This window comes from Cervus canadensis, chromosome 21 (genome assembly GCF_019320065.1).
Source record: "Cervus canadensis isolate Bull #8, Minnesota chromosome 21, ASM1932006v1, whole genome shotgun sequence".
NCBI lineage: Eukaryota > Metazoa > Chordata > Mammalia > Artiodactyla > Cervidae > Cervus > Cervus canadensis.
Window position 1 is genome coordinate 6954507 of NC_057406.1, and position 12764 is coordinate 6967270.

General features: G+C 47.8%; 1 protein-coding gene across 1 annotated transcript in view; it reads right to left on the reverse strand.

Moving 5' to 3' along the window:
* The window catches only part of SREBF2 (sterol regulatory element binding transcription factor 2), a 54658-nt gene that overhangs the window by 19259 nt on the left and 22635 nt on the right, over nucleotides 1-12764 (reverse strand). Inside the window, exons 2-9 of the mRNA XM_043440083.1 lie at nucleotides 11300-11731; nucleotides 10093-10274; nucleotides 8925-9071; nucleotides 7325-7546; nucleotides 6208-6322; nucleotides 5845-6026; nucleotides 1396-1588; nucleotides 609-790 (exon numbers count right to left, since the gene is read on the reverse strand). Coding sequence (XP_043296018.1) covers nucleotides 609-790; nucleotides 1396-1588; nucleotides 5845-6026; nucleotides 6208-6322; nucleotides 7325-7546; nucleotides 8925-9071; nucleotides 10093-10274; nucleotides 11300-11731 — 1655 coding nt within the window. The remainder of the gene's footprint in view (nucleotides 1-608; nucleotides 791-1395; nucleotides 1589-5844; nucleotides 6027-6207; nucleotides 6323-7324; nucleotides 7547-8924; nucleotides 9072-10092; nucleotides 10275-11299; nucleotides 11732-12764) is intronic.

The following is a 12764-nucleotide window of genomic DNA, read 5'->3' on the forward strand; positions in this document are numbered from 1 at the left end:
TATCCCTTAGAATGACTGCTGCCATTCTGATATACTTCCTCCCAGCCTTTTTGCTAAATTGGGATTGTACCGCATTCTATCTTTAAGCAAATATTCTATGCAGAATTTCCCCCAGTACTTTTCATACATAAGATGATAACATGGATGGAGACGATGAACCATGTGATCTTTTAGGCTTTTAGGTTCTCAAAGTGTGGTCTCCAGAGACCAGGAGCATCATCAGTCCCTGGGATCTTGTTAGAAATGTGAATTCCTGGTTTTCCACCCCACCCCTTCCCCGCTACCAACTCAGAACCTCTGGGGTGGGCCCTCAGGGTGGTCCTGATGACCCTGAAGTTTGAGAACCACAGTTTTAGACAAATATGCAGTGAAATTACTCTGACCGAGGATTGAAGACCTGTATTGAAGACCCTGTCTGTGTTTTTCTCATTCCTGGAGGCCACACTTGGGAAACTGGGGTCAACGCTCTTCTCCTTTCCCATCATGCAATGGGTATGACACCTGAACCTTCCCTCCTGTACCTTTGAGAAGAGAGGACCCTGAAGAAGAGGGACAGAGGATGCCCACGCTCTGAGCATGATGGTCTCTGAGCCGGTTCGCAGACTCACCCGGGCGAGGTCCAGGTCTGCCTGCTTCCGGTGCCTCCAGAAGGTGACTGAGGAGCGCGAGTGCGGCCGGATCACCGGCTCCCCATGAACCAGCAGCTTCACAAAGACGCTCAGCACGATCACGCCATTCACCAGCCACAGGAGCAGCGTCGGCATCATCCAGTCGAGCCAGCCCCTGGAGCCTATGGAGGAGCGTCTGAGCTGAGCCTGGGAGGGAGGGCCCCCCCACGGAGGGCAGCCCTGGGGGAACTGTGGGGCACCTGACCGACCCCGGGGTGACAGGAAGCAGCCTCCTCCCTCATGTTTGGAACAAATGTGATTGTTTCATTTAGTAACAATGTCTAAGTGCCTAGGGCACGAATAAATATATGCAATTAATCCACACCTAGAAAATCTGGGACAATTCCACAGCCTCAATAGAAGCCCTGGAGCCCCTGTCACAATGGGGCAGGACGCCACACAAATCTTTGTTGGCCAAGGCAGGGCTCTGCAGCTGGTTTAACGACTCAGGCAGTAGACCACATCCTCCTCCAAACAGGCATACCTCCAAAACCCCAATCACAGCCAAGCAGAGTCCTGATTTGTTTTGCTATTTCTGACTGAACTTAGGTTTGCCCTGTTACTTGTGCATGAGACTGATGCCAGTCGCTATCAGAAGCAAGCAGGCGGGGGCCCACTGCGAAAGCCTTCTGGGACCTGGTGACAAGCCAAGAGGGTTGCAGGCAGGGCCTTCTCCTGCCACAGCAGCCCACTCGTGCCCGGGTGGCAGGAGGCGCCCTCCACCTACCTGACTCGAGCGACAGCATGCTGCGGCCAGGGCCTGAGTGCGGGTGCTGGTCTGCGTCGTGGGCCCCGCCCCACTGCAGCAGAGCGGTCAGGGGGTTAAAGGAGAGGCAGAGGAAGGTGAGGACACACAGCAGGATACGAGAGCGGTCCACCATGCCCAGCGCGACGGGAGGAGAGTCTGGCTCATCTTTGACCTTCAAAACAGGGGGCCTCGAGGTGAGAAGGAAGACTTGTGTGGGTTTTTATAGCATTTTACTTTATATATATCGGAATCGGGACTCTCAGATTTCAATTCAAGACCATGAAGCTGGATGGGAATAAACTCAGGCTGGAACTAAGAGGTTCACGCCTCTCCCACTGCTGCTCAGGCATGGGGAGCCCTTGCCCCCTTGCCACCTGGGAGAAGAACACGTTCTACATACCGGAGGTAGAGGGGCCCTGCTGTTACCACAGTGCTCCGACACAAAAGAGAACACCCTGAGGGATTCTGCTTCTGTGTAATTCCACAACAGGCAAGCTGATCTAAAGCAACCAAAGGCAACATCAGAAGTTAAATCTGAGCCTGGAGAGACATGGGTGAACTTCCTGCAAAGGTGTACATTCACAGGAGATAAATATGTTCTGTATCATTTTTTTTTAAATTATAAAGGATTTATTATTATTATTTTTTAATTAAAGTATAATTGACCTACAAACACTATGTTGGCTCCAGGTGCACAACACAGAGCCTGGATTATTTTAATATATGACACTATCTCTACAATATATCTAGCTGCCATCTGTCACCAGACAAAATTATCACAACATTACTGACTATTTCCCCCATGTTGTAAAGCTCCTCCCTCTGACTCATTTATTTTTTATCTGGAAGTCTGTATCTCTAAGTCTCCCCCTCTCCCAAAACCCTCCGCTCTGGCAATTACCCATTTGTTATCTTTATCTAAGCATCTGCTTCTGTTTTGCCCATTTTTTTTTTTTAAGATTCCACATATAAGTGAAATTATGTGTGGTTAGCTTTCTCTGTCTGACTCATTTCACTTAGCATAATAGCCTCTAGGATCATACGGGTTGTCACAAAATTTCATTCTTTTTTATGGCTTTTTCCTTCAGAAAAACAGCCAGAAGTGGAACTGCTGAATTGGATGGTAGTTCTCTTTTAAACTTTTTGAGGAACCTCCATACTACTTTCCATAGTGGCTGCACCAACTACATTCCCAACAGCTGGGTGAGGGTTCCCTTTTCTCCACATCCTCGCCAACACTTGTCATTCTCTGTTTGACTAATTTCACTTTAGTATAATACCCTCTAGGTCCATCCACAGTGTCACAAATGGTAAGATTTCATTCTTTTTAATGGCTAGTATTTCATTGCATATATACCACATCTTCTTTTTTTTTTTTTTTCACATCTTCTTTACCCAACATCTATTTATAGGCACTTAGGTGGCTTTCATACCTTAACTATTGTGAATGAGGCTGCAATAAACACAAGGGTACATATATCTTTTCAAATTGGTATTTCTGTTTTCTTTAGAAAATACCCAAAAGGGGAACTGCTAAATTGGGTGGTAGTTCTACTTTAAACCTTTTTTTAAGGAACCTCCCTCCATACTGCTTTCCATGGTGTGTGTGTTAGTCACTCAGTGGTGTCCAACTCTTTTCGGCCCATGGCCTGTAGCCCACCAGGCTCCTCTGTCCATGGGATTCTCCAAGCAAGAACACTGGAGTGGGTTGCCATTTCCTTCTCCAGGGATGAACCCGGGTCTCCCACACTGCGGGCAGATTCTTCACTGTCTGAGCCACCAGGGAAGCGTTCTATAGTGGCTGCACGAGTTTACATTCCCACCAACACACTAGGGTTCTCTTCTCCACATTCTCACCAACACTTGTTATTTGTTGTCTTTTTGATAATAGCCATTCTGACAGATGTGAGGTGGTACCTCACTGTGATTCTGATTTGCATTTCCCTGGTGATTACTGATGCTGAACACCTTTTCATGTGCCTGTTGGCCATTTGTATGTCGTCTCTGGAAAAATGTTCATGTCCTAGGTTCATTTTTAAATTGTTTATTCTTCTGATTTTGAATCCTACAAGTTCTTTGCATATTTTGGATATTAACTCCTCATCAGACAAATACCATCTTCCATTCAGTAGGTGGCCCTTTTATTTTGCTGATAGTTTCTTTTGCTGGAAAAGCTTTTTAGTTGCTGTAGTCCCATTTGTTTATTTTTGCTTTTGTTTCCCTTGCCTGAGGAGACATACTCAAAAAAACATTGCTGAGACGAGTAACAAAGAGCATACTGCATGTTTTCTTCTAGGGGTTTTATGGTTTCAGGTCTTACATTTAAGTCCTTAATCTGTTCTGAGTTTAGTTTTGTAGATGGTGTGACAAAGTAGTACATCTGATTCTCTTGCATGGAACTGTCCTGTTTTCCCAGCCGCATTTACTAATGAAGCTGTCATTTCCCCCCTTTGTATATCCTCGCCTCCTTTGTCACGGATTGACTGAACACATAAGTAGGTTTATTTCTGGGCTTTTTATTCTGTTCCATGGATCTAAGTGTCTGTTTTGTGCCAGTATCATACTGTTTTGATTCCTGAAATCAGGGAACCTGCTACCTCCAGCTCTACTGTTCTTTGTCAAGACTGTTTTGGCTACTTGGGGTCCTGTGTGTTGCCATATAAATTTTAGGATTTTTTTCCCTAGTTCTGTGAAAAATATCACTGCAGACTGTCTTGAGGAGTATGGTCATTTTAGCAGTATTAATTCTTCCAGTCCACGAGCACGATATATCGTTCCATCTGTGTCCATTATAGGTTTCTTTCATCAGTGTCTTACAGTTTTTTTAGTAAAGGTCTTTTAGCTACTTAGTCAGATTTATTCCTAGATACGTTATTCTTTTCGATGCAACTGCAAATGAGATCATTTTCTTAATTTCTCTTTCTGGTACTTTGTTAGTATAGAAATTCAACCAATTTCTGTACATTAATTTTATATCCTGCAATCTTGCTAAACTTATTAATCTATTTGTTTTTTGGTGGCATCTTTAGAATTTTCATAGTATCATGTCATCTGCAAACAGTGACAGTTTTACTTCTTTCTTTTCAATTTGGATTCCTTTTAACTTCTTTTTTAGGATTCCAATTCTATGTTGAATAAAGTGGCAAGAGCGGGCATCTTTGTCTTCTTTTATTTTTTGGCCATGCAGTGCTGCTTATGGTATCTTAGCTCATCGACCAGTGATCAAACCTGGGCCACTGGCAGTGAAAGCGTCGAGTCCTAGCTACTGGACCACCAGGGAATTCCTCTCAGCATTCTTGTCTTCCACTTGATCTTAGAAAAAATACTTCCAGTTCTTTCCTCTATATCATGGTTATTGTGAGTTACATAAGTGTATATATTTATTAAAACACATATTGTACAATACAGTAAAACAGGTGTATTTTATCACATATAAATTATACCTCCAAGTTGATTAAAGACCATACTTTAGAATGAATCTATTTTCAGAAGCTTACCTATTCTAAACCCACAACATTGTTTTCTCCCCATTTTACAGAAGAACTGGAGGCAGAGGCTCTGCCAGCCTGGGGAACCAGACTAGAGTCGGATCTCCCCTGACTCCCACTGTGTACTTACCACGTCATTCCTTTTCAACATTTTTAAGCCACTTGAAAATTTCTTCTGATGATTCAGACACTTATCCAATTTAAGGTATATGTCATATGGATTTGTGTTTCCAAACAGAACCACACTTATAAAATATTTCAAAAATAGAGTTTCCTTAATAAAATTAAGCAGATGCTACAATAAATAGTCTGATCAACAACTTACGGTAGAAGGAAACTTTGTGCTTTTGAAGCCAGAAACTGCCAGTGTCAAAATACAGCACAAAACCCAGTGGTTGCCACAGGGTCCTAGGAAAATCATTAGGCTTGATTCTCTTCTAACTAACTCCATTAAACAACAATTGCCAGGGGCTTTCTTCCACAATTAAAGGCCCTTGGTAGGAATGTTATCTGTTAAGGCTGCAAATTGTAATCATTTCCCGAAGAGGACCCAGAGGCAGCTTCATCCTAACCCAACTGATCAACCTCACAAAGCGGTCTTGCCAGGCTCATTACAGGCAAGGAAAGCAATGAGGCGCCTCCAGCAACTCCTAGCTCCGTGTGACAGCTGCTGTGTGTCCCCGTTCTGGATTCGGCCCTTATTCCTCTCTGATGGGCCCTTTCAGCAAAGACCAATAAAATCAGGGGCTGTCTCCCCACATAGAGTCAGTCTTCTTTTTCTTTAGTTTTCAGCATGTGCCTAATTTCACAGAATTCTTGCTGCTCTCCAGCCCGAGGCCTCTGAACACCTGGCCTGGACCTCTGTCTGCAATCTCCCCACTATTAACTTACAGGAGATGGGAGAGATTCCCAGAGTCAAGGGATTTCAAAAGCTCATTACCTTTGCATCATCCAGTAGAGGGCTTCCCGGCTCTGAGTCGATGGAGTAGGGGGAGAAGCCGGCCTGGGACCCTGAGTCGGAGGCCGGAGGCGACATCAGAAGGACATTCTGATTAAAGTCATCGATCTTCAGGTCCATGTCATTGTCCACCAGGCTGCCGAGGTTGATGCCCTTCAGGAGTTCTGTAAAGAAAACCCTACCTGGCAAATGGTCCATTTTACAACACTTGACCTGGGCCAGGGCGGGGCTAGGAGGGACACACAGCCCCTGCTCCTGCTTCACCCATGACGGCACCTCGCACACACACCCGTGGACCCTCCCCAGTGTCCAACACAGGACTTCTCCTATAATGAGCACACTCACTGTTCTTCTGATTTGCCAGTTTCAGCACCATGTTCTCCTGGCGCAGTTTATGATTGACCTGCTGCAAGTATTTGATGTAGTCAATGGCCTTCCTCAGAACGCCAGACTTGTGCATCTGGGAAGGAAGATGGGTGAGAAACACAGGGGCATCAGACCAGCCTGCACAGTGAGGGCAGCAGAGGCCCAGAGCTCAGGCTCTGGAGTGGGAGGTCCTTGCTGGGTTCAGACCCTGATTCTTCCACTAACTAGCTGTGTAACCCAGGACAAGTTACTCAACATCTCTGAACCTCACTTTTCCTCCTCTGTGAAATAGGGATAATGACAGTATATGAGTCATAGCCTTGCCATGAGGGTTAAAAGAGATAATATGTATAAAGGGCTTAGTCTCTGGCCTGGCACATAGTAGCACTAAATATTAGCTGTTATTCCTACTTCCTATAATAATCCTCGCACCAAAACAAACTTTAAGGAAAATAAACGACAAACAAAAAACCAGAGCACTGTTGGATGGTTATCTTAAATAAAAGTATATCAGTACCTTTCAGATTTGTAGGCTACCAAGAAAACTGTATTTTCTTTGAAAATAGAGGTAAAGATAAACAGATAATAGATTTAAAAATCTACATGCCAAAGCCAAAAGATACATTAATTGAAACACCAGAAGTACATGAAAAATCAATTTCCTCTTATTTGTTCTTGGTCAAAGACCCCATCAACATTTTATCTCCTCCCTAAAAGGTTAAAATATTGCTAGCCATCCCTGAATATGATTAAACATTTGCCAAAAATGCCATCGGCTGACTAAGAGGTGCACACGGTCCTGTAGTTGGCCATCAGTGAGCAGCAGGAGCCTGTGACACGGTAGTGGTGGTTGTGGGGGGCAGTGAGTAGCCACCACTGCAGAGCAGAGTCAAAGGTCCACACAAGCTACTGCCTGACCAACCCCCAACAGCTAAACTTTATAGAATTTCAAAACAACAAGATGCTTTAATAAGAAAGCACCTTTATCTATTCCTGCATTCACTCACTTGGGCCTGCGTCTTCCCTAAATTCCCAGAGCAAAGACAGACAGAGGGGAGATGATGGGGCATGAGACAACATTCTGCTTGGCACCCACCTTGGCATCAGTCCCCATGACCAGGTCCTTCAACTCAATGATTTTGTCGTTGATGGAGGAGCGATACCGCTTCTCGATGATGTTGTGTGTCGTCCGCCTTTCTCCTTCCTTGGGAGGCTCGAGCTGCTTGACTCCCCCGGGGACCTGCTTAATGGGCACTTTCTCTTGTCCCATCATCACAGGCATCGTGGTCAGAATGGTCCCATTGCTGCCCACCAGGGTCTAGAACAGACACAAGGTCAGAATGACTGCCTGGTTAGCATAAGGAAAGCAACCTCAGGTCACGAACCCACTGGCCCTGGCCATGTGGCATCACCTGAAAATGCTTTGTGTGGTCTGACGCCTTGCTTGGGATAATCAAGTCTGGAAGCTCTGGAGCCACAGTATCTTGGTCACTGTGCCCTTTCAGAGTCACTGCTGATTAGCCTGTGCCACAACAGCATTAGTGTGGATCAACGCCAACCTTTGGTTTAAGGATGCCAGAAAATGTCTACAGTTTCTGCTTCGCTTTCAACCCATCAGCTGCTTCTGAGCTCGTGTACAATGCTGCACCAACCACAAAACTTTCTCCTGTGTGTGACACATGTTTTCCTCTCACGTGACAGAGAGCTAACTTATTGGGTTTCCTTATACAATTTGACCATCAAAAACCTCAAGGGCAGAAGTGACAATCAGAGCCATTATATTAAATAAACACACCAACTATGGAGGCATCCCCCTGTTTTCCCCTCAGGTCTGCTTTTCCTTCTCTGTTTCTATTTTCACTAATTTTAGTTTTATTTTCTTCAACAAACAGCTTCAATATCCAAATGGCCAATGAGCAGATAAAACGCTTCTCAAATGCATGAGTCATCAAGAAATAATTTGCACATGGTCAAAAGCACACATTTCAAGTGTACAACTTAATGGAACAGGGTGTGTAACCAATGTAACCCTGACGAAGACACAGACCCTTTCTATTTCCCAAGAAAGTTCCTGTACGCCCCTTCCCTGTCTTTGTAATCACTGCTCTGACTTCTATCACTGTCTTCTTAAACTTAATACACTGGAAACATCAGCATGAATTCTTTGCGATCAGCATCTTTTGCTGAGCATACTATTTCTGAAGGTCAGCCACGTAGCTGTATGTATCAATAGTTCTTTTTGGATGGATAGCTGGGTTGTTTTTGATTCTTGGCTTTTATGAATAATGCTTACTTTTGATTTCTGATCACTTTTTTCTGTTAGACTCTCTGGTCACAAGATGCAGACAGTGACCAAGACCCTACACCTTAAGGGACCTTCCATGCCCCACCTTGAAGCCCTTCCCTGCCTAGGGTCCTTCAGAAGCTAAACCTCCATCGGCAGGACCTAAGAGGCGGATGGTCCTGGGTGAACCTGCAGCTCCTCTGCGGTCCCTCCCTTGCTCTTCATAAACCCTAGGACTCCCACATAACACTCGGTGCTGGTACTTCTCAAGGGGAAAAAAGAAACTAAAAGAGGTGATTTTGCAATTTGACTGACACATTCCATAGAGTTTCTGCATCCATTCAGTGTCTGGAGGCTTTGTTAACATCTCTGAGGCCTAATACCCCCAAGAAAGAGGGGGCACAGCTCTTACCGGAACTTGCAGGGCAGCTGTCTGGATGGGGGTGGTGAGGGCAGTGAGGGCGGGGTTCTGGACTGCGGCCATCACAGGGCTGCCATCTGTCTTCAGTGTGGTCAGGACAAGGGAGTCTGTCTTGATGATCTGAGGCTGTACCAGGACCTGCATGGAAAAGGAAGAAAAGGAAAAGGAAGGTAGCACTGTATTTCTTTTTTTCCCTCTTTTGGCTGCACCATCAGCGTATGAGACCAGGGATGGAACCCACACCCTTTGCAGTGGACGTGTAAAGTCCTAACCATTGGACCACCAAGGAAGTGGTCTATTTTTCTATTTTGTGTTACTTCTTGCTGCAAAGACCCTCCAGACAAGAATGATAAAATTTTCATAAAACTGAGAATGTAGCTTGACTACTGGGTTGAGGAGGAGAAAGAGCACAGCTAAAGAGGGTTTGGGGCTTCGCTTCTCAAGTGGCTCAGTGGTAAAGGATCTGCCTGCCAAGCAGAAGACGTGGCTAGATCCCTGGGTCGGAAAGATCCCACTGAGAAATGGCAACCCACTCCAGTATTCTTGCCTGGGAAATCCCATGTACAGAGGAGGCTGGCAGGCCACGGTCCATGGGGTCGCAAGAGTCGGCTACCACTCAGCGACTAACCAACAACAACAAAGAGGGTCTTGGGATGGAAGGCTGAAAGGCTTCAATGCGAGCAGTGCCAGGAGCCTAGCTAGTGCGGAGAAGACATGGTGCGGAGGGACTGTGGAGGGGAAAGAGATCTGATTATGGACAAACTTAGGAATGCCAGGAACATGGCTGAGAAGCAAAAGTGGTAAACCTGGATTTTTTTTTTTAAGATAAATTACTTCATTAGTTAGAAACACAGTCCACCTTGTTGCATGTCTTAAAAACATTTTAACACATCTGTTTTCAGTTTTATACCCATTACATGTGCAAATAAGTTAATACACCAGCATTTACTGAGTTTGTATAAGTGCCAGTGTCCACCTACATATGTTATCTCTGCTGGGTCTCACGGGTGGCTTTGTAAGGTCCAGTGGCCCCAACCTGCCCCCACAAGTGGCTCCCTCACACCCTGCTGGCCCTGCTTGGTATGTAGACCCCATCCTCCATCACAGACTGGCTGAGAGCCCCTACCATGGCCTCTCGGAACTCCTGCCAGCCACCTACCGGGACCTGCTGCACCTGGGGCGCAGCCACTGTCTGCACCGTGGCCGGGGCCAGGGTCTGCAGCGTGCCATTGGCCGTCTGCGTCAGCACCCGCTGGGCCTGCACCGTCTGCACCTGCTGCTGGATGGTGACTGGCTGCACCTGGGAGGAGGTCACTAGGCTCTGAACTTGCGGCTGAAGGACTTGGGAAGAGAGGAGAAGAAAAGTCACATGGACAAGGAATGCATTCTGTCACCGTAGCTGCGCTGTAACCAAGTGCCTTGGAAGGACCCCAGCTCCCTGCCTGCGTCTGGAGAGGATGTGGAAAGCCATCCACAAGCTGGTCAAGTGGACAAGAAGATCCCGTGAGGGCTGCCTCAATTTCTGAGCTAACAAGTAGAAGCTATTTCATTACTCCAGGTGCTGCAGTGGAGGTGAGGGGGGCTAAACAGCAAATGGCTGCCCCCAATGAGCGAGGTAACAGATGTTAGAACCAACTCCCAGGGCTTCATTGGCCCCCAGGAAATGAATGGAAAGTGAACTTTGGGATGACTGTTTTGGATTTTACTCTGTCACCTTTCCCCAGACCCGAAACCCCTGAAGCCCGCTGAAGAGCTGGCAGATCCTGTGAAATAAATTAGTACAGCAGGACTAATCCCACCCTGGGCTCCTCACAGGGTCAGAGAGAAATCCCAAGAAAAGGGGCTGGGACACTGCACAGCGCAGACACAGCGCAGAAAGTCGCTGGTTCACTCCGCACACAGCCGAGGGCCCACTTTGAGGCCCGCCACTTCAAGTGACAGGGTGTCTACGTCAAAGGTGCGATCCTCTCCGTGGTGGATGCTCAGATGTTGGCTGGATGCCGGGTTCTCAACCTACAGGAGCTGCGATCCTCCTGGGGCCTGGGTTAAGTTTCAAGACCCATTTCATGCAAGTCTCCACCTCTAGTTCTCAGGATACCCCTGAGCCTACTGTGCCTGTCAGGAGTCTCTGACCACGAATCCTTGAAGCAGGCCCAACAGACATTAAGGTATCTGAAGAGTGGGAATCTGATCCTGCACCACCAGGCTCAGTTAACCAAAACCTCATTCAGACTGGGCCAGATCAGGAAGATTCTGTCATCCCCAGGGAGGCAGAACTCTTCACTATCTGCCTCCGCAGTGCCTGCAGACTGGCCCGAAAACTTTTGAACCCACTAAAGGCTATGGCATCTGAGTTCTCGAGTCACCTTGAAAGCTGGTAGCTGCATTCTGGTAGATGACGGGCTGCTGGATGATCCTCGTCTGCGGAGCGGTGCTGAAGGTCGGGGTGATCATGACGGTCTGCGGCGGCAGCGGGGCAGGGGGCGGGGGCTGCGGCTGGGGGCGGGGCTGCAGAACCGGGGCCGCCCTTGGCTGGGTGGGACCCGAGGCGGCGGGCGCCTTGACCTGGAGGGTTGCAGCCTGCGGGGAGGTGGCCGAGGGGGAGAAGGCCGGCAGCGGGACCTGACTGAAAGGCCGCTGCCCGGAGGGGTCCCCGCTCCCAGCTCCACCACCGCTGCTGCTGCTGCTGCCGCCGCCACTGCCGCCGCCACCGCCACCGCCGGGGAAGGAGCCGCAGAGAGGCTCTGAGAACAAGTCAGGGAACTCGCCCACTTGATTGCTGACAAACTGCAGCATCTCTGTGAACACACGGAGAGGGGGAATTTTACTGATGTCCAAAACGTCTAGTGGATAAACGTGTGATAAAATGTCTAGGTTGTACCTGTTTGTGTATAGCTTTGGATCTAAAAAATTAAAGAAACTTGAAAAGTATTTGGCATCATAAACAAACAAGATGTTGATTAACTTTTAAATTTGCTTAAGAACCTGAGGCATGAGAACCTGGGCAAACTCCAGGTGATGGGAAGGAACAGGGAGGCCTGGCATGCTGCAGTCCTCGGGGTCACAAAGACTGGGACATGACTTAGCAGCTGAACAACAACTGAGGCGTGAGAAAATCCAACAGCTTTCCCAAGACCAGGGCAGAGATGGGTGACCTCTCTCTCACGTGGGAACTCAACAGGGCCAACATGGCTGACCATGGGCAAATGCTACAGGACTTCACTTGGCTCCTGTTCTTCTCCCTCCTTACCACCTCCAGGCTCACCCTGCCCCCTTTCCTCATTGTCTGCATCAGGTCTAATAGGAGCCGCCTCTGTCCTGGGTGAGTGCTGCCTTTGGAGGGGACTGCTGGCCCCATTTTACAGCTGGGGGAGTCGCTGCCCTAAGTCTTTGGGGCTCAGCAGGCTTGCACTGGGAGGCCACCTTCAGTCCCGGCCAGCACTGCTCCCCACGGCAGAGCAGGAGTCGGCCAGACCTGACTCTCCTCACCACAGGCAGGCTCTAGGCCTTCCCGCCATCCTGGGCAATGGAACCCGCAAGGACGACGAAGGTGATGGCCCTGAAGGAAAGATCTTACACGAGGTCGAGAACAGGGAAATCACTCAGCCAAGGTCACAAAGCACATCAGGGCACAGCAAGGATTAGAACCAGTTCCTGGCCTCCCACCTTCAAGTTTCTTCCACTGCACCATCAGAAGGTCAGGGCAGAACAACCCGGGCCCTGGACTTCTCTGGCTGTGCCCCTTCCCTTTGGGCAAGAAGTCTGTGGGGCTAAGGGCATGTGTCCACTAGAGACCATGCCCCCCTTCTAGATCGTGCTCTTAAGTACCTG